This window comes from Tyto alba, unplaced genomic scaffold, assembly GCF_018691265.1.
Source record: "Tyto alba isolate M040663 unplaced genomic scaffold, T.alba_DEE_v4.0 Super-Scaffold_9, whole genome shotgun sequence".
In the NCBI taxonomy this organism is placed as follows: Eukaryota; Metazoa; Chordata; class Aves; order Strigiformes; family Tytonidae; genus Tyto; species Tyto alba.
In genome coordinates this window covers 22,256,730-22,277,533 of record NW_024881330.1, presented here as the reverse complement: position 1 = coordinate 22,277,533, position 20,804 = coordinate 22,256,730, and the positions used below count along the sequence as shown (strand labels likewise).

Below are 20,804 nucleotides of genomic sequence, written 5' to 3'. Positions count from 1 at the left end.
CTTCTTTTATGGGAGTTTGGGTTGAACTCCAAGATTTTTAAGTAACTGCCAGTAAATGCAATTATACATCTTTTCAGATGTCACTTTTAACATTTTTTAAATTATTCAGAGCTAGTGTCAGTGAAGCACAGAACAAACATCCTGTTTTGTTCAAAGAAAGTCTGAGTCCACAATCTTTTTTTTTTTTCCTTCCTGCTGTGATAATACCTATAGTTAATAATACAATGATTATAGGAACTTTGACATTCATTTGTGGTTTCAGTAACTAGCTTGTGTAAAGTTTGTAATGAAGTCTCTTCATTTACATCCTGAAATCATACACAGGAACAATACAAGAGAGCACAAATAGAGTGTTATTAGTATTGATCAGTTTGACCACAGTGCTGTGTCATCTGTGGCTGATTTAATGTTAATTTTGAATCATAGTCTTATGGGTTTTTGGCAGGCTTTATAGCAAATTAGAAGTTCTGAAGCATCTTTGTTGGGCATCCTATAGGTTTCAATTTAATTAAATGTGAAAAAGATAATTGTCTGGTTTTATTTTATACTGTTCCCCTGTTTTTAACAATAGATGCTGAAGTGCTAATCCCATTCTGTTCTGCAGAGTTTCTTGTCTTTAGTCTTTCAGTCATGCATTAAATTACATGACTAACATCTGTTACATTTGGTTTGTTCTCTCACATTCTGTCCCTGGGGAAGGAATTTCATGTACAGTTAGTGGATTTTATTTTAACATGGTGTTTTTTTAAAAATATGTACATTTCATTGTCTTCATAGAAGAGGTGAGATCAGTGCACCTTGCAGCTAGAACAAAAGACAGGGTGGTTTAGTAGTTGAGGATTGTTGCAGAAAAGCTCTGTCTCCTTTCATGTACATTAAAACCATTATTGTGCCTGAGGAATGAAATTGTTGACCGTGATCTTTATTCTGGACATGTTGGTCACAAGATGCTGAGCATTTTGAACACAAGAAATGAAACTTTCCACTCAATACTTTCCTCTGTTAAAAATCAATGTGGAGAGTAGAAAACTAGGCTGCAGCCTTTATGGTGGAAAGATGTAGATCAGAATTTGATAATGGCTTATAGGTTCTTGCTGAGGAATTTTGCCGTACTGTGGTTGAGATAGGTAATGATAATGGCAGCTGATCAATATGGGCACCCATAGAGGTGAAATGGAATCTTATCTTGTGACAAGCTAGGAAAGGAGAAAACAGCTGTAGGTGCTGATAGGCCATTATCAGGAGGAACTCCAAGATAATTCTTAAATATTTGACTGAGTTGACAGTTTGATTCATATGTTCAACAAAATAGGGGTACAAACATTTCAAAGTGGTCTCTTCTGCCCATTCACTTCATCTTGTTCAACTTCCACCAGCTGTTCTTCATTCCTGAAGAGATCTTGTTCTAGTAGTGAAACCCTGTTATCGTTATAAGTGATAAAAATCAGCACATCCAGATGCTAAGCTGGGCTTTGAAGCATTATAGAAAAATTAGGCAAGATTTCTAAAGCTATGATCAGTGTAACTCTTGTGCTTATTTACAAAGATATAAATATATTTTATTTATAGAATGCCATTTTATTGAAATCAAAAGAGCTTGCTATTTCCTTATGAGAACTGTGGAAGAAGGCAGAGTACTTCCATCGCTGCTTTCTGTTCTAAGAAAATTTTGCAAATCAGTGTTATTCTGCAGTGTTGTATTAGCAGTAAAAAATATTATGTGTAACTAATCAGGTAGTAATTTTGTGTGTTTTTTATAGGTCAGCCTAGAGTGTTTTTACTTTGCACAGAAATGAGGTTGCTTCCACTCTTTAATTTTCTAGGTGTTTCTCTCCCAAGTATGATCTCTTCTTTGAGCTGCATTATCAGCCACTGTATACAAATTCTCCAGAAAGTGAAAAGATCCTTTTTCACATAAGTTGGAAGAATTTGTTATTTTCTCCTTCTGGAGCTCAGTAATTTTATATTTTTATAATTTCATCTAGCCTTATTCAATGTAGCCCTTTTTTTGCACAGTGCTACTTTTTTTAGTCACTGCAGTCAATGAGATAATATTACAATATTTTTAGCATTACTTGTATTACAGCTATTATCAGAGATGTTGAAACAAAATAATTTCAGGCAAACTAAAAAACTGACTTCTACAGTTTTAACTATGCAAACTACAGAGAATTGTTTGACAATGCATGAACAAAATGGACACATAAATACCCTGTATCTTTTTAGATAATGTTATCAATTGTTATTAAGATATAAACTGTGTAGTGTACATTTGAAATAACTTTAAATTTGTGTGGTGTTACTGTATTAGCTTAAAATATGCCCTGTGCATAGAATGCAACCTTTATTTTTTCAGTGCATGTTATTATTTATCCTTTTTAAAAAAGTTTAAGTAACTGTAAAAATAGTCACATGATGTTCATTTCAGATATATCTCACTTTTCAGTTAGATGGTTGTTAAAAATATATGATTAGGACATAAGAGATGATGGCTTATCTTGGAGGGGGGTGATCAGTTGAAAAAGGCTGCATATTTAGATTCACACACATAGGAAAATTTCTGAGTGCATAATAAGGGAAGAGTGGTTAAGGAGATTTTGAAGTCAGAGCAGGGACCCTTATGATCTGATTTCATCCATCACATATGGAATACAATCTCTTTAAGCAATTATTGCATCAAGTTCAATAAAGTGAGATTGAAATAGAACATATTTAGAAATGCATCCAATATTGACTTAAAATTGTAAAGTTTCACTACTATTGTGAGTAAAATATTTCAATATTTAAAAACCCTCAACTTCTAAAATTTGCATTTTTGCTCTAATTTTCTGCCCTCCCCCCTTCTATTCCTTGAGATCAGATTTTTCAGTCTATATCAATACTGTCCTTTATATATGTTAGGAAACAAGCCCAGGCTTCCAAGCCAGATGGTACTAGTATTCACTGTGCAGACCAATCTTTATTATCTTCTCATTCATAGCTATTTTTTCTGCATCGAGATGACTGCTTGGTTCATCTATAATGGGCCCGGCTGCAAACTAATATGTGTACACTTTGGATGATCAAGGCACTAGAATGCCAAAGTAGAAGAGAAAATGAACCAACCCCACACTCTTTAAAGTCTCTATGTCTCCTGTGTATATAGAAATAGATAAGACTGAAATCAAGTTAATAATTTTATCACTTTTCTGATGAGGTTAAAAAATCCTGAACTGAGGTCTCACTAACATTTCCCCAGTCCTCATATCATTCTTGCCTATCTTTTCTGAACATTAATACTGCAGTTTTGCTGGTCGCTCCTTTCACCTCACTTTTGCTGTATATTGTTTGGAAAGACATGTTTAAATAAATTTTTGAGTTGTATGCTCTGCTCATGAATTTTGGGATTCAGTTTAGCTTCTTCGATCCTTCTCCTTATAGTTGGTATCTCTTGAGGGGGAAAAAAAGTGCTGTTTTCTCTATGAAAAACCTGAGACTATAAGTAAGGTTCAGTTTCAAAATGTGTTGTTTCTGCAGATGTGACAAGCACATCTGTTTCTGTGTGCATTTTCTGTTCTCCATCAGGGTCACTTCTTCAAGTAAGAACTCATCTGTGACTAAGAATCTTGACATCTTGAGGGAATAGGCCAGACAAATTAATGTTTGACACAGGCAAGCAGTGCCACAGACAGGCCTGGAAGGGCTATGATAGATGAACCTTCATTGTCTTTGGTGAATAGGGGTAATCTCTATTATTATGAAACCATTGTGCTTTCCAAGACACTGTTGTCCAAAAGTATTAAACAGTTTTAAATTTTTATTTTTTTTTTTTTGTCAATACAAGTATTTTAACTACAGGAGAGAGAATTCAGTATATACAAAGGACTATTGAATTTTTTTTCAGAAATGGGAATGAGAAAAATTTTAAAAGAGGTCATAGATATTCTATTCCTTGTTTTGATCCTAGAATGTCAAGATTAGACTTTCTACTAATATTTGCATTCAGACCAAATGGTCTGAAAAGACAGGGCTTTAGAAAGTAGTTTTCTATTTCTGTTGGCTAAAGTAGTATTTTAATTAACTGAGATGCTAGGATTGTCTTTAAAATTGTGAATTTAAATGTATTTGTGAGTCACAAAGTAATAATAAAATTATTAATTAGTTGGGCCTCATGGATTTTATTCTAAGCTATTTTAAGAGTTGAGGAAATGTAGTGGAATCTTTTCTGGATATGCTCTTAGACGACTAGAAAAGATCAAACACAGAATCCCCCTTTAAAAAGTGGGGGTTGCATGAGTGGAAGAAGAGCCAGAGTATTAGAAGTGAATCAACCCACTTTAATTCCTAGAAAAAAAAAAGTGAAAGAAATAAACAAAGTTCTTGTAAGTATCTAGAAGATAAAAAAGAAATGAATAATAGTCAATGTGGATTCATCAAGAACAAATTGTGCTGAAAAATCTAATTTAATTTTGCAACAGGCATCAGGTTCTGTAAAGAGAGAAGTGGCAATAGATAACATAACTTGATTTGTGGAGGGCTTTAATATCATCTTGTAGAACATATTCCTAAGCAAGCCAGGGCAGGTGATAGACAACTGCTGTAGAATAGTAATACGTAACCAGTGAGTAATACTCAGAAAGTTTTACTTAGTATCTATGGATGATTTTCTGTCTAAATGGAAAGGTGTACCAAATTAAACTTTGCTGAAGTTGTCAAGCACATTCATTAATATCCAGAATGATGGAATAGTTTAAAATTATTTTGACAAATTAGAGATATGGTCTAAACTTATTGAATGATATTCAACAAGGACATTATTCACTGAGTGCTATGCTTACATGTAATCATACTTTTAAATTGAAGTTAGCAACTGATTAGGTAGCAATTCCCAAGTGCAGTATCTAGGTTCTAAACAGCCTCTTATACTGAACATGAAGTTTCATTGTCCATGTTGTTACGGAAAGGGTATTTACCATCATAGATTGGATAAACATTACTATGTCCTGCAAAACTCTGAAGCAATCCTTGAGTTCTAGTTAGCACCAGTAAATGTCCAGCTGGAGTGTGTCTAGTTTTGAAAACTGCAGCTCAAAATAGTGGTGGATTAGCTGACAGCAGTCCAGGTGAGATCTCTAGAAAACATGCTGTGAGGAGATGCTGAACAAATCCGATATGCTTTAGGACAGAAGACTGAAGGGACCTTTAAGATTTTTGAAGAAATTAAAGGCTACCGTTCTTCATGCTCGTAATAGATGATGTGACAAGAAGTATGGAGCTTAAATTGCAGTTTGGGAGATTCAGAGAAGATAGAAGGTACTAGGTCTAATTTTTATTACATGTTAAGCTATTTAGTGCACTGTTTTCTCATTTGCACCTCACATATGACTGTGTGTATTGACCTTGTGCTTGGGATAGACAATGACTAATGAATATAACCACAACTGAAATGTAGTAAACTCATCCTTCCATCAGTAATTTCTGCAGTTTTGAAAACTATTCCTTGTGCTGATTTTGGGTAGGTTTTTCATGTATGAAGTATAATTCTTTCTCTCTTGCTGTCTTTTTAAGCAAAAATGCATGTACCTCTTTCCTCAGAAGAATGGGGTTAGTATTTTCCTTGCAAAACAGCAGCATAAAAGTTCACTGATTTATGAACTCAAGAATCACTTTTAAACTTGTTTTCCGTAGGTCGCCTTCTAATTTATTTGGATTTAAGTAGATTTAAGAAAATAATGAATTTACAAATTTTAGTTTCATATTCCAAATTAGAAATGGATACTAGTGTTGTAGCTCTGCAAAATGTGTCAACTAGTGAGTTTTTCAAGGATGTTTAGCATGTGCTACATTTTAAATCATAGGACTATTGTCTGGCCTGTTTTTGATGTCACTTTGTGTTTACTGATTTTCATTTATATATAGTGTCATCATGAATGACAGTTCTATTCATTTTAAATGCACCCTAATTGCAAACAGACATGAATGAATGCTTGTAATTAGCTGGAAATAAGAACAATGACTGTCTGCATTACAATGATCATCCAAAGCTGTGATTCACAATTCTGTTATTAAACATTTAGAACTTCTCTTCACAGAAGAGTTTGAATAACATGTTTATGAAGAATGATGCTCACAAAGACAAGTATTTCTATAGGTAGCATTCTGTTTATGCCTCTAGTACAGGTGTGGTTTTGCTGGAGGAAGAATATGAGATCTGAGGGAACTGAAGTTGCTATTTTTGACCCCTGAGTTCCCCCTACAAGTGCCAATCCTTAATTTCTGAAATCCCAAACTGATCACTTACAAAGAAGCAGTGAGCATTCAACATAGCATGTATGTCAGGGAGAGGGTTCTGGGTTCTTAATTGGTTCCTAAATTTATTCCAAGGAAGCAAAACAAAGGGGGCAAAGTTCAGATTCTTCTGTATAATGCCACGCAGGAGACATTGGATACTTTCAGGAAATTTTGGTGTTGAGTCAACACTGACATGTTAATTGTTGAGAGAATACTGTAGTTTTATTTAATTAGGGAATGATGTTTAATTGTACACTTAAAATTTTCTTTGGTATTTGGTGAAAGGTTGTAAAGGCTGCCGATGCAGACATTTGATTTGCCTTGGAAGATTTTTTGAAACCTGACTAGGAAAGTCAGTTATAGGAAAAAATAGAAGAAAGTAAAGTCAGACAGAAAACTGTAAGACTATTACAGTTTCAGCTATACTTTAGAAAAATATATGCTAAAAGTAATCACATGATCAAGGTTTTTCACCACTTTTAGGAGTGAATTTTGATTTTTGCAGAAATATCTGTATTATTTTCAGGAAATGCTGTGGTGTATTTTTGAATCAAAAGAAGAATGAAATTAAATGTTTGAACTATTGATTTAGACTATAATTTATGTAAGATCTCAGAGGTTAGGTAGATTGCTCAGAGGAACAGTTATACTTTTGTGTGAGTACTTGTCCTATGCCACCCAATTAAAGGAGTGTAAATAAACACAGAATTTACTAAACAGTGATACAGTTTTTGTTTGGTTATGGTCTCTCATTTTTGGATTCCAGAGTTCTTTTCTGGAGCCTGTTTAGAGAGTAGATGTTTTGCTTTCCTTGAGCAATGGTAATAGTTGCACAGATCAGATTGTCATTTCATTCTTCATGCTATGATGCAGAGAGATAATGAATTTAAGAATTTTTTCACTGGTTATTAAAGCAATTTGCTGAATAACCTGTAAAAAGATGCTGAAAGAAGTGAACACCCAAAGAGTAAATATATGATGATACTACAGCCTTGAAATTTGGTACAGCCTGATTCATCAACTTGCATTGTACTCTGGAATATCAAATCTAATGAACCCAAAACATCACATTTCTCAAATTTTGGTGTACCAAGATTTTAGTAGGCTGAGTAAAACCACAAGTCACTCACCCAGGAAATGTCTCAGTTAGATTCAGCCACCGGCCACTGCAGAGGTTCGTATGTGGCAGGAGGTAATGAAAATTAATCAGAATGATATAGTTTTAGCTTTTAAAACTATTGGTATTCTCAGCCAAAACAAGATATTTTGGAGAGGCCAAGGAATTTTGATTAGAGGCCCTTATGTCTTAGTTTAAAAGAAATAATTTTCATTAAATTTTATAGCACATAATTTAAATGCTTTTAAGCTTCTGCTTAATGTGCAATTTGTGATATGGAAGCTGTTTGAAAGAATTTTAGTTCCAGGCCAAAAAAATCAAAATTATTAAAGATTAATCTCACCAATGTGTTCTGCAACAGTTTTTCTTTCTTTTTTTTAAAGTGGTATTTCCTTCATGAATTAGACCAGATGAGGTGGTTTCCATTTAGAATACTTTTACTAAAGCAGTTCCTCTTTTAAGACAAGTAGTATTCTTTGAACATCAGTTTTAAAACCTTAAAAGTTGAAATTAACTGTAGGGAGAGTGGAATGTGTGCCAAATTTTCAGTAGTTTTAAATCTGGCAATGTTCATAGTGTTGGATTATGTTAATCTACTGAGCCTAATGCTTGGTCACTAGATAAAAATAATTGTGAACAATTACAACACTCCGGTTTAATTGGCATATATGACAAAGCATTAGAATCACTTTGCTTGCTAGTTGTAAATACATCTGTACAACATAAGAATTAAAATTTCCACAAAAATTATGATTTTAAATAAATCCCTCAGACTAGGAAAGCCTTATTCATACAACAATGAGCACAAGACAAGGGGACTCAGAAAAAGAATCAGAAAGAGTCTAGAAAAATTCGGTGAGTTCCAAGTATTATCAAATTTTAATTCACTTTAAAATAAAGATGCAAATAGCAAACAAACCTCAGCAGAGTACTGCTCAGAGGAGACAGGTAGACAGAAATAGCAAACCATTCTGTAAAAAAAATAGACTAGTATCTTTTATTTCTTAGTGGAACATTGATTCTGGCTTATAAAACCAATGGAAAAGAACATTTCCACTTTTGTAAACTGTTACTATAACTGGTTATGTAGACAGTTTATAATAATATTCTATTTATGATTCTAGCTTTTCCATGCATCAGATGATTCACCAGACAACATCTGTTTTTAAAGAAAACCACTTGTGCTTTCAATAACATCTAAACCGGGCATTGTATTTATCTCAAATATCTCATGTAGATAGAGAGATTATATCACAGATAGATGAGATTATAGCACAGTAACTTCCAGTGGTTTCCCAGATATAAACTAATAAATTCTGTAGAATACGTGAATAGAGAATTCAAAGTGAGCTAAATGTATTCCCATTTATACTTGTAGTCAATTAATTATATTCTCAGAAAAAACTAGTATTTTATGTTTTACTCTCATAACAGAAAATCTTAAGAATATTGGAATGATTTCCTCAGAAGGTATTTAAAGTTTTTTCTTTAGTAATAATTTCTACCTCTCAGGATTTATGTGAACAGCAATAGGAAATCAGCAAAAATGAATGAGTTATTGTTAAAATGGCTATTAAGCATGGCCATATCTATGATATATGTAATTATATTTTCTATACTTTAACAATAAGATGACACAGTAAGGTTTGTGTCAGTAAGAATAATACTTTCCTGGATTGAAAAATCTATTTGTAAGTATTGTCACAGAATTTTTATGGAGCAATAGACTCTGCATTTTTCTTGTATTTCTCATTTGTTTTTCCTCTCCTGGTTTTTCATTTCCTGCTTAAATCACAGATTCTAATCTTGTTTTCGTAGCAGAAGCTGTATTGTGTTTCTTTTTTGATAGGGAACTTAAATTTTTCATGACATTTACTAAGCTGGCCTGACTGATGAAGTACTTTCACTGCCAATACCACTGTTTATTATATGATAGTCATTCAGAGCTTCATGTATGAGTGGATGCAGGACATAAGTCTGCCCTACCAAGGGGCTCTCTGTAAGGCTGATTTTGATGAGGCTGAGAGCAATAACAAATTCATGATATTTGTTATTTCCGTTCCTGTTATTTCTTCTGCAAGCAATCCTTCTCTAGGATTGCCTGCACTCTGGAAGAAATCTGAATCCATTTCACACAATTAAATATCGCAGTCTGAGAAATACTGACTTACTATCTGTCGTGTAGTTGTTTAGCTCTTCATTGTATAGGATTTTCACCTGGTGAATATACTATAGCTAATAATGTTATAAAATCCTTATTTAACAGGCAAAAATCACATGTCCAGACCAAAGTAATTGTTAATGCATTTCAAATTAGAGTTAAAATGATTTTTTGTTTAATTCACCTGCTAGCAGCTGAGCCCAGGGTTGCATATTTCACTGTAGCAGCTGGTGACAGTACAAGCATCTAGGAAAGCACTTTCTGCAGGAGATGTTTGGAATGCCATCTACTGTTGAAGAAGAAAAAAAACACCAAAAAAACCCAAATCCCCAGCAAAACCTGCTTTTTTGGAATAGTTTGTTTTAAAATGAAACTGTACTTACATTGTTACATCTGTGCATTTATTACTTGTGAGGCCATGTTTTTTGTAGAATATTTAAAAAATATTATGTAGAAGTCAACTAATGCTCTGAAAAGGGATTAAATGTGTTTGATTTCGGTATCCTAGCTTTTGTATCAGTTTTAAAATTAGACTTTCTGCTTTGTTTTATGAGATCCCTGAGAATTTCAGTAAGTTGCAAAACACTTTGAAGCATAAGTAAAGAACAGTCTCATACTTCCCATATAGAATTAATAGAAATTGCATTAAATGAGGAAAGTTGCAATCCAGATGCTGTAATAAATATTCCTTAAAAATCCTTATGATTAAAATTTTAATTTAAATGAAGTATTGAGACAAAGACCTTTCTCTGGAAAAAAAAACAACCCAACACAGTTTTTTGGGTCTTTTTAAAGAGAAACAACGGTAGGACAACAACAAAAATAGTATTTTATTATCTGTTACTGAAGTTCACTCTGGTAAAATTGTGCATGGAGTACAGAATTACTCAAGTTTGTGTAGTCTTGTAAACCTGTATGTTACATTGGGATCTATTTATGTATGTGGTACTACTATCAATGATATTGGTAGATGTTTGCAGTTTAGTCATAAACTGGACAATATAGTTCACAGTCACCATGTTATAGTCATCTTCATTTTCAGAAGTAAAGTATGGCTTACTGTCATGCAGCTATTGTGATATTTTTCATACATCCTGTAGGCAAGACTATAAACCTTTTTTTTTTTCCTATTACACAAAATATAAAAGAGTACGGTGGTAGATGTAAGTGCTATTCCAGCACTCCTATGGTGAAACCTGATATATTTTTTTAAAAGTAGCATGAGGTATAAGAATAGAGTATTTGTTTTAAGGATTTAATTGGAGGAAAATTTTCTTTCCAGTTGACCATTTGTTAAGGTGTTCTTAAATATGTAGGGAAATAAACAAACCCCAAATCTGTCTAAATTCAAGCAAACAACAGTAATAAAGTAAAAGATAATAAGAATTTTCTTCAATTTTACTTAAAAATGGATACATTCAATCCCAAATCTCACTTGAGACTTGCTATATGGGGTCCCCATAATTACACAGAATTTCATTTAGTATCATACCTTACATCTTACATGACAATTGGATAATTTTGCCTGTGTCCCTTCTTTGAAAGAGAAGTCCAATATTTTTTTCCGATTTGACTCCTGATATTTTAGGTTGAGTATCTTTTTTCTCTGTAAATCACCTGCCTGAAATACCCACATACCTGCAGGATTTATGAGAGTAACATTTATTACATCGGAGAGAAAAACCCAAATAAAAGTTTCTTTTTTTTTTTTTTTTTTTCAGTTGACTTAAATACAGATGTTTTTAAAGCTTATCCAGCTAAAATTTTGTTAACATAGTTTAGAACACCCTGAACATCCTGAGTGAAGGCAGTTACTGCTTATGTAGAAGCCTTGAAGAAGTGTCTGGCTCCCATATGAGGCTTTTCAGCCTGTACGTAGTATGAGCTCAGAGATTATCGAGAAATCAGGGCTTTTCAGATTGTGTGAGAGACACATTGGTGTGACCAAATACACTGCAGGACATATGATGAATGATTAAACTGTTGTCTCACAGTGTAGCTTCTTGAAGAGAAGAAAATGGGTGTTTGTAGGAACAGAGCCTGTTTTGTCTTGAAGGGAGTCCACTGACAGAACAAACTGATTAAATTCAAGGAGTTATTTTCCTGTATCTCACGTCCTTGAAACTGGATTTGGAAATTCATTCTAGTGAAGAATTATGTAATACTAGCTGCTCTTTAAATGAGCCAATAAAAACTGAATAGGTAAACTTCTGTTAAAGAAATATTTACTAATGCTCAAGGACTCCTTGAAACTTGCTTGCTCTTTTTAACTCCTCGACAGCCTTCATATGCATTGATCGGATCTTTGTTTTGCTCTTACTGCATTTCTAACACAGACTAATTTTTGATTTTACATGTTACAAGTTAGCTGGTGTGATGGACAGGCAATTTACCCAGAGAAGATCAGACTGCTGAAACTCCTAGTTCAAGAAAGTTAGTGATGTGACAACCTGAAAAAAAACTTCTGGAACTTTAAGATTGGAAGACACTTCTTCACTGAATGTGTTATCTTATGTTAATATTGTTTATACAGGCTGAATAATGCTATTGTCTTCTAGCTACTTTTATTGCCTCTCTTTGACAACTTTGTTTGATCCAAGACTTTCTATTAATCATTGCTTTATAATTTTTGGTTTTCCTAGTTTTTGTACATGCCTCGTTACCTCAGCAGACAACAAGATACACAAGTGGGAAACAGCCAGCATATTCCACATGGCAACCAATTCTAATGCTGATGGTTACAAATACCCACTTACTCTGTGATAACCAAAATATTCTTTGGTTTGCTAAATATAGGAAAAAAACACAGTAGCCCATTTTAAACAATGTGGTAAGTTTGGACAAACACTAGATTATTAACATTGACCTTTTAATATCACCTCCCTGGTTGAGTCCTCTGCTTGCAGTTTTGCATAACCTTCAAAAGAGAGCATTGATCCATTAATTAATTATTTGAACTGATCATAATATAAAGGCTACCATTCAGTGTAATACTTATTTATTATTACAGTTGTACTACAGTCATTTTCTCATGTGCTGATTTGTGATTTTGACACTAATTTTATGGTTTTACTATCAACACCATAACAGAAAGGAAAAGGTCTGACCAAGCTAGGAAATGTGTGAGAAGTGTGGGATCTTTCATTTGTAGAATACCGTGTCTCTATTTCTTACTCAGAAACAAATAATAGGAAGCATTTTTGCTCCAAAGAGTTCATATCCTATGATAAGCAGAGTCTGATTTATAGTGCTGGTTTTGAAATAATCAAAACATACTGTCAGTCTCTTCAATTTTAGAGTTGAAAGTACGGGGCTGTTGAGCACTTTTTTCAGTTGCAGTGAACCATATATTAGTGGCAGAATGTCACTTTGAGGCTTGTTTGTCTGAAACCTTTGATAAAACCATCCCATTTCTAATTATCATCTAAGTGTCAGAGTATTCTTAATCTTACAGAATTTATTATGCTTGTGGGCGATGTTCATCTGAGGTTCATGCAGGGAGCTCATTCAGCCTAGACTATTGTTATACAGGAGCATGTGTAGGTCTGTGCTTATCTGTAAAGTGTGTATGGTGCTTTTTTGCTGTTTCTCTTGTATCTTTGCCATCACTTCAGTTTGGACTTTGGGGATGTGCAACCTCTTCACCTTAGATTTAGATAGATTTTTAGATTTATTCTGTGTTACAGGTATTGTTTCTAGCTCAAGTATCCACCTGCATGTTCACTAATATCAAATGTCCAATTACCTCTCAGTTACTGATCTTGGAGGTGTTTTTGTAGAAACTGATGATATTTTTGTTACAAACAGGTCAAAGTTAGTCAGGAAAATCACCTACATGCTTCCTCACGAAAATCTTCCTTTGAAAAGACATTATTGTGCAAAATATGATCCTTCTTAATTCAACCACATATACTCTCTAAATTAATAAAAAACTTGGAGCAGTCGTGTAAAATAAAGACTTTACTTTTGATCAGAAATAATTAAGTTGAATGTTCCAAGATGAATACTCTTATAACATCAATAGGATAATCAATGCAGAGAATCAATTCAGTTAATATGTAAATATTGTACAGTTATGCAATTGACATGGCATTTATATTTAACCTCCTTAACTCTCTCTTCTTGGACTTAAACATGCTTACATAGTTTAACTTAATTATCTGTAGAGGTGCCCTCTTTCAAGGAAATAACTGATTTTACATGTTTGACTGTGTGACTGTGTGAACTCCGCTGCTTTGTCAAGGGTGGCTGCAGGCAAAGTTATATATCATGTATATGTCACATATTTTGAGTTCTGACATGTGGGCAGATAGTCACTGCAACTAATCCTTTTTTTTTTTTTTTAATTTTGACACTTGGTGCAGGGCAATCATTGGCATACTTTTACAAAGATTTAGAAAAAGAAAAGAGTCCACAGCAGGAAATCTAGGAGTATGTATTAAGGTACCTTACTCTTTAAGACAGGGTGGTGGAAACCTCTGAATGTGGCTGGAGCTGATAATCTTCCCCCTTTTTCAGCACAGTCCCTAGTTAGACCAAGGGAATGGGTGTCCCCACAGTAGTTTAGATATAGTTATGCTCTTAATGCCATTTTTGGTGAGAGAGTGGGAGGCAGGGGGAAAGAGAGGGAAAGGGGCTTGGAATTTTATAATTGCTTGTTTAAATTCTGTTTTATTTTCAGTGTCATTTTCCAGGGTATATTGGGGAGGAAGTTTTTCTACATTAAGAAATATTGGTAATAGTAAATCCTTTTAAAAGATTATTTTAAAAGATATGTACTATGAGAATGGGAATAGATAAATTCCTGAGACAGTTACATACTTTCATCAAAATCTTATAAAAGTGCTGAAGATTGAAATCACTTGATTTTGCTTTCCTTACGAGCTTCCTATGGCAAGGATTTACCTGTTACCTGAAGTTTTTAGACTTCGACAGACATTTGGTAAGCAGCATTTATTACCACAAAACATGAACAGGTTTGTTCAACTAGCATATGTTGGGTATCCACACAATTTAGTGCTTTGAGGTAATTTAAGTTGGGGGGTTTTTGATCTGCTTATGAATTTTTGTTGAAATATCTTTAATTTTAAACTGTGTGCCCTAAAGGATGTAGGTCTCTGCCTTTCAGATGGGTTAGAACTTATTTGGTCAGGTGATGGAAGCATCAGGTTGTAATGGATGGCTTTAAAATTATCTCTTTGTTAGGCATTTGTTAGTAACAGACATTTCATAAGATTATTCACTTTTAGAGCATCTATCACAAGTATCAAAAACACAGAGATACCCTCTTTTTACTACTTACAGCGGTATCTAACTTAAAATCCATAAACTGAATGTGTAGTTTTGTCTTCACACTTTGCTTTTCACTAGGTTTGCATTGAGAAGACATTTGCTAATTATCAAATTATTTTGGAACATTTCAAACCTGCTAAGAATTAGAGACAGTTACTGAAGAGAGAGAATATTTCCCTTCAAACATTGTGTGTTGGCATCTTAACCCTTGAGAGAGCTGCTGGCTGTGTACTGTCATCAGGGCTAGTGGGGATCTGGAATGCAAAGAAAAACAAATGCGAATGCTGAGAATAGTATTCAGTTTAATTCACTTTATAAATAGATGTGAGTGTCAAGTAGTTAGCATTCATGCTGTTGCTTTTATCTGAAAAATATCAGCTCTATAGATTTTTTTAATGTTTATAACTAGAAGTCTATATTTGAGACAAAATCATTTGCAGCAGTCTTCTCTCAACTGTTTTCTACTTCTTTACTGTGAACACAGCTGGAGGTGAATGTCAGTATCATATCTGTAGAGGAAGCAAAATGTAAAGATTCTTTTTATAGGTCTGAGACTATTTGTCATTGTTCTGTATGATTTGCTTTATGAAAACCAGATAGTTCTGCACATTAATATTTAATCTCATCATAATTCTTAATCAAGTTTAGTGTAACATACATTGCTTACTGAGACTACTACACATATATTCTGCTTTGGGTTTTGGGCCATTAGTTCTCTAAACTTCAATTTCATACAAGTGTCCCACTCTGGACTTTATGGGCAATATATTTAATAAAAATAGCTACTGTAGAAGCATCAACACCTTCATTAAATTGAGACCAGCAGCATCAGTTACAACGTGAATTGTAATAATAAATATTTAGATGCTTTTGTTCATGGATGAGGGAAATCACAATCCCAAACAAAAGCTTGATCTGTATTTTCAATGCTCTCATCTTCAACAAAAGGGCTAGAAAAACTTACATCCTTGTCTACCCTCACTGAGGTGGTTAGGAGGTAAGGAGAGCATAGAAAGCTATTGAACAAAAGACATTAACTACTGGCCTGTAACATTTTAAAATTGATGTGACATAGAGTGTTTTACACTTTATGCTCAACTCTGTTTGTAGAAGACAGTAGGTACACCCAGTCTACTCCTGCAGATCAGATCTTCTTGTGCTTGTAGGTCTGTGGATGGTGAAATTATCAATCTTGAGAGCACTGATGGGTTTGAGATCGATATTAAGATGTTTATCTCTGCCAAAGATGGCTGATTCTGAAATCTGGATTTCCCCAAACTTCACTGGAGAAGAACTAGATACCTGTAAAACACAGTCTACACCTCCTAGATATCTGAAATGAAACAGGTAATTTTCATGGATTTAGGCACCTGAATTCCACCCACATGTTTTTATGGCTATGCATCCAAGTATATAAAAGTAGAGAAGAGGTCTGACTAACGGAGTGCTTGTTGGTTTACCTGTGACCAATACATCTTTTGGGAAGAATGCCTTATGGTTTTGGCATAGTAGGTTTTAGAGAGGATCTTTTACTGATGGCAGTATATTGGAGAATAGAAAAATATTAGAAGTTTAAAGGGCTTGTCCTGGTTCGGCCTGGAATAGAGTTCCTGTTTGTTTTAGTAGCTGGAGGAGTGCTGCAGCACCCTGAGACCCCAGGGGCTCCCCAGGTCCCAGTGCCCTCACCTGTGTGCGGGGGCGGGGGGAGCACAGCTGGAGGGCTGGGCCCCGATTGGCTGATATTCCATGTCATGTGACATTATGCTCACCATATAAAGGCAGGAGGGGGCTGGGAGAGGCTCTCACTTCTGGGAGTGTTGCTGTGGGGCCTTTGTGTCTGGGATCTGCTGGGAGCAGGTGGGTGTCGGTCGCCGGGTGGTGAGCAGCTGTATGGTACGTTACCTGCTGATATTGCTGTCAGTGTATTATTCTGTTACTATTATTAAACTGTTTTTATCTCAACCCGTGAGTCTCCCTTTGCCCCTCTGATTCCCTCCCCATTCCCAAGTGGGGGGAGGGTGGGTGAGCGGGTGTGTGGCATTTAGCTGCTGACCAGGCTCAAACCACAACAGGGCTAAGAATAATTTTTATGTTAATGTTTTCACTACCTTTTCTTCTGCTTCCACTTTTCTTGTTCTCTTCCCTCTTCTTTTTGTTCCATTATTCTGTTCATTCTCTGTGCCAGTGGGACTAGCCATAATCTTTGAGTAAATTTTTAGTACACAGAGAGGATCTAACATCAAAAAGTGTTCACTGAGACTTGAGATCTAACCTAATGATGCTAGCTCCTGGAAAAGGGCAAAGGAGTATGGCACTCGCATTGTGTAAGCTTGCAGAGGAACACAAGAATAATGGTGCTATGAATGTTTCAAAGGGCAGAGGTTCCTGATGACGAAGTGCAAGGTGCAAAAATTCTTTATTGTTAACAAGTAGAAAAATCCTGGCTTGTTTTCAAGTGAAGCAGTATATGGAGTCATGATCTGTGAAGAAAAAAATGTGATAAAAACTTCAGATTTTTCTGACATTCTGAAATTAATTTGTTGCTTGTGCAAAGTGTTGAGTGAATTCCTATAATGACAGAAATAATAAAAATTTAAAATAGGTGGTAAAGTATTTAATATGCTTCATTGTTAGAATGCATTGTCCCAGTCACTGTTGGTCAGACACATTATCTGCAGCCTGTTGGTGGTTTTAGAGTACAGGTATTGATTGGAAATTGTTTCTAGTGAATAACTAGAACTGGCATTGTTCTTGGCAGAGTTTTGAGAGGATAAGTTTGAAAATATGCAGGAAGGTAAAATGAAGACATGTCGTCTGGAAGAAGCAGAATGCACACATACCGCTTGGTGTTTTTCTGTTGGTCTGTTGAGTAAATGGAGGTTTGGGGGTTTTTTTGATCTGTCTACATGCTTTTTTTAAGCAATTATTACTTTCTGGTTTTTGAAAGGAGGGGAGAAAGCAATGGATATATATGGGAGTACACAGTCTAATAAAACACAAAGCAGTTCTTGTAACCAAAAGAGGTACAACTGTATGTGTGTATGTAGCAGGCATTAGCCTGTGGTCTGCTGATTTAGACCCAGAATCTCTATCTATTGTCTGACATTGAAAGATAAATATCTGCGCTGTACAGCTGAAGGGTTCAGGCCTGGTGATCCACAAGGTCAGTATTAGTTTAATTTCACATGGTAGAATCTATTTTTTTCAACAGATTTTTTTTCATAATTTCTTTTCAAATTGTAACTTACCCTCCACGGTTGTTATAAAGTCAAGGAAGATCATTTCTGAATCCATGGACTGAAGGATGTATGGAGAGTGCTCAAGGAGTGCGTCACAGTTATATAATAATGGAAGCTGTTGTCCTCACATAACTGCAGTGTTGGGAAGTGCGTAGTGGATGAGACCCAGAATTGTAGGAGGAGAAAAGATTATTTCATAGGAGATATATTTTGAATTGTAGGGTCAAATTATATTGTGATCTGGAACAGAGTGTTCCTATAAAGTGCTGATAAAATAATTTTGAGTACAGGTTTTCAAAGTGTCTGCTAATGGGCAATGTTTTTTTATTTAATGGTCCTAAACTAAAAATCTGATTATAAGATTTTCAAAAATACCAAGCATTTGCAGCTGCAACTGAAGTCACCAAACACATACTATTATGTAAAGATGCTAGATCCTCTTGAAAAAAACATACCAAAGATTTCAAATGGCACACTCAGAAACAGTGTGCAGTATTATAATTTTGGTCTTACTGTATTTTGATTTCAGTTCCACATATGAAAAAAATTGACCATGGTCACTATCCAAAGGGAAGATTTTGGTTGTTACCAGATTATGTGAAGTGCTCAGATTTCCTTGTTTAGTTCAATGGAAAAATTCACAATGAAGTAATAACTTAAAGGTGCCCAGTAAATATGTTTGGAAGTCATGTATGGAGAGGAATATAAGGATTAGCTGCATATTCAGTCCTCTTTGTCCAATTGCCAGGGAGGTGTAATTTACACTGTCTAGACCTAGGCATGTGATTTAGGAGCTTTAAATCATTGGGAGTGTTTCCTTCTCACAGTTGACTGTATAGAGCTTTTAGACTCCTCATGGTGGGGGATCTGAATTAAATGAACTAAGCTGCCTAGTGAAAAAAAGGATGGAAATGCTTCAATTCTCTGCCCCTCCCACTCCTCCTCCTTTAGATTTCCTGTGTCAAAAACTTAGTAAGGAATCTCTTGGTGTAAGATCATACTATGATTAAGTTGCATAGTAGAGTGGAATTGTGACTTCAGGAGAAATTTTTATTTTCATATTTCTTAACTTTGGAGTATATCTGGTTGGTTTGGGTGGGTTATTTGTGTTTTTTTTTGGTTTTTTTTTTTTTTTTTTAAATTTCTTTTTGTACTGGAACATTGTATATAAATTTCTAAAGTGCTGAAGAGGCAAAATCATATAGAAGACTTTTTACTGTGTGCTGCATGCTCAATTTTTCCTTTCTGTAGTCAGTTTTGGAAAGTTTTTAGTGTGTCTTAATGTCCACTTATTTAGTTCTTGGGTAGTCACTGGAACCTGTTTATAAAGGTGTTCAGTGTAATATCATATGGTGGAGGATATGTGGAGCTATTTTGGTCAGCTTTAATTTTCCATCCAATGTTAAGCATCCACTTAAATTGGGACTGCATTCCCTGTTTAGTTTGGTAAGAGAGTATTCTCCATGGAGACATTCAGAATATCTCTTTATGAAACTTTTGGGGTTTTTTTGAACATGTAGGGAATCTAGATCCTAACTTGATATTTAAAACCTATACATGCAATTAGAGGATGTAAATATTCCTGTGAGTGTATGTCTCCATTCTTGGATTTGGCAGAGAGGAATTGCACAGAACATGGGTTTGCTCACTCACATTAAAGCATGTGTTTTAAATCATATATTTTCCTAAAGACAATGAACAACTATTAATCAGTACTATACAGACCTACTGTATATATTATCTATTTATTTCTTTTAGTAAGTCCTAGTAAATTTTATTCAGGAGTAAAATTCCTTACCTTTCCTTCCTTAGTTTTTAGAGATACATTGTCTGCAGGCCTCGGCATCATTGTATTTTACTAAATATAGTACAGATTTTCCTTTAATCTATTAGTTTAGGATACTGCACTTTAAATGGCATGTTACCTGTTATAAATTCACCTTGAATTATGATAGACAATGTGGTTGTAAATAAAAATAAATAAAAAAAAATATAGTTAACATAATCAAAGCACCTTCCTTTGTATTTATAGCTGAATGTATTGCTCTAACATGATAGTCTGTTGAAATAATTGGAAGCCAGTTATAGAGCATTACTGATTTTATTTTGTAACTAAAAGTTTTAGATACTTGGCATTCCCATTTTTAATCCTAAATGGAAATAAGCACAGACTACAACTTGATATAAATATACAACAAATATTAAAGGTAACCCTTTTAACTCAAAGTAAGAACATTCTCCTGCCCATTTGATACAGATTATAGAACTTCAGGGTAGTTGTTTTACAACATGTTGCACTCAGTTGTGCAAACTTATCTTTTTAGGGTCAAAGAAGAGCAAAAACCACAGCCGACACAGTAAGTAAATTATCTTAAAAATGCAATAGGCTTGACTTTTCTACCTTTGCAATGTTCTGCTTTCTGCGCCTTTGATGGTATTAACTTTCTCTAATACCTGATAGGTTGCAGTTAGTTTGTCATCTGCTTCCTGACTGGCTTGTAAGAGAGCTGCTCACAGCTTCTTACTTCATCCACGTTAGCTGGATGTAGGTTCTTGCTGCCTGCTTGTGAACTGGTGAACTGTAAAATTTCTCTTACATCTTTAGTGGCTGACTTAGTATTGCAGCTAACATTCCCATTGGCTCTGGCTTTTCCTCCTGTCTATTTCTATTAACGTTGGATAAACTAGTGTGGTTTTATTGATTATTCAGTCACATTATTTGCTT

General features: G+C 34.6%; 1 protein-coding gene across 48 annotated transcripts in view; it reads left to right on the top strand.

Moving 5' to 3' along the window:
• The window catches only part of RIMS2 (regulating synaptic membrane exocytosis 2), a 483,921-nt gene that overhangs the window by 45,377 nt on the left and 417,740 nt on the right, over nucleotides 1-20,804 (top strand). For 8 of the 48 annotated variants that reach the window (XM_042785734.1, XM_042785736.1, XM_042785725.1 and 5 more), the window contains one exon: nucleotides 20,404-20,436. The exons of 39 other annotated variants lie outside the window; for them this stretch is intronic. In XM_042785734.1, coding sequence (XP_042641668.1) covers nucleotides 20,404-20,436 — 33 coding nt within the window. Of the gene's footprint in view, nucleotides 1-20,403; nucleotides 20,437-20,804 lie in introns of those variants that run through there. One more of the 48 variants, XM_032988003.2, reaches the window with a different exon arrangement.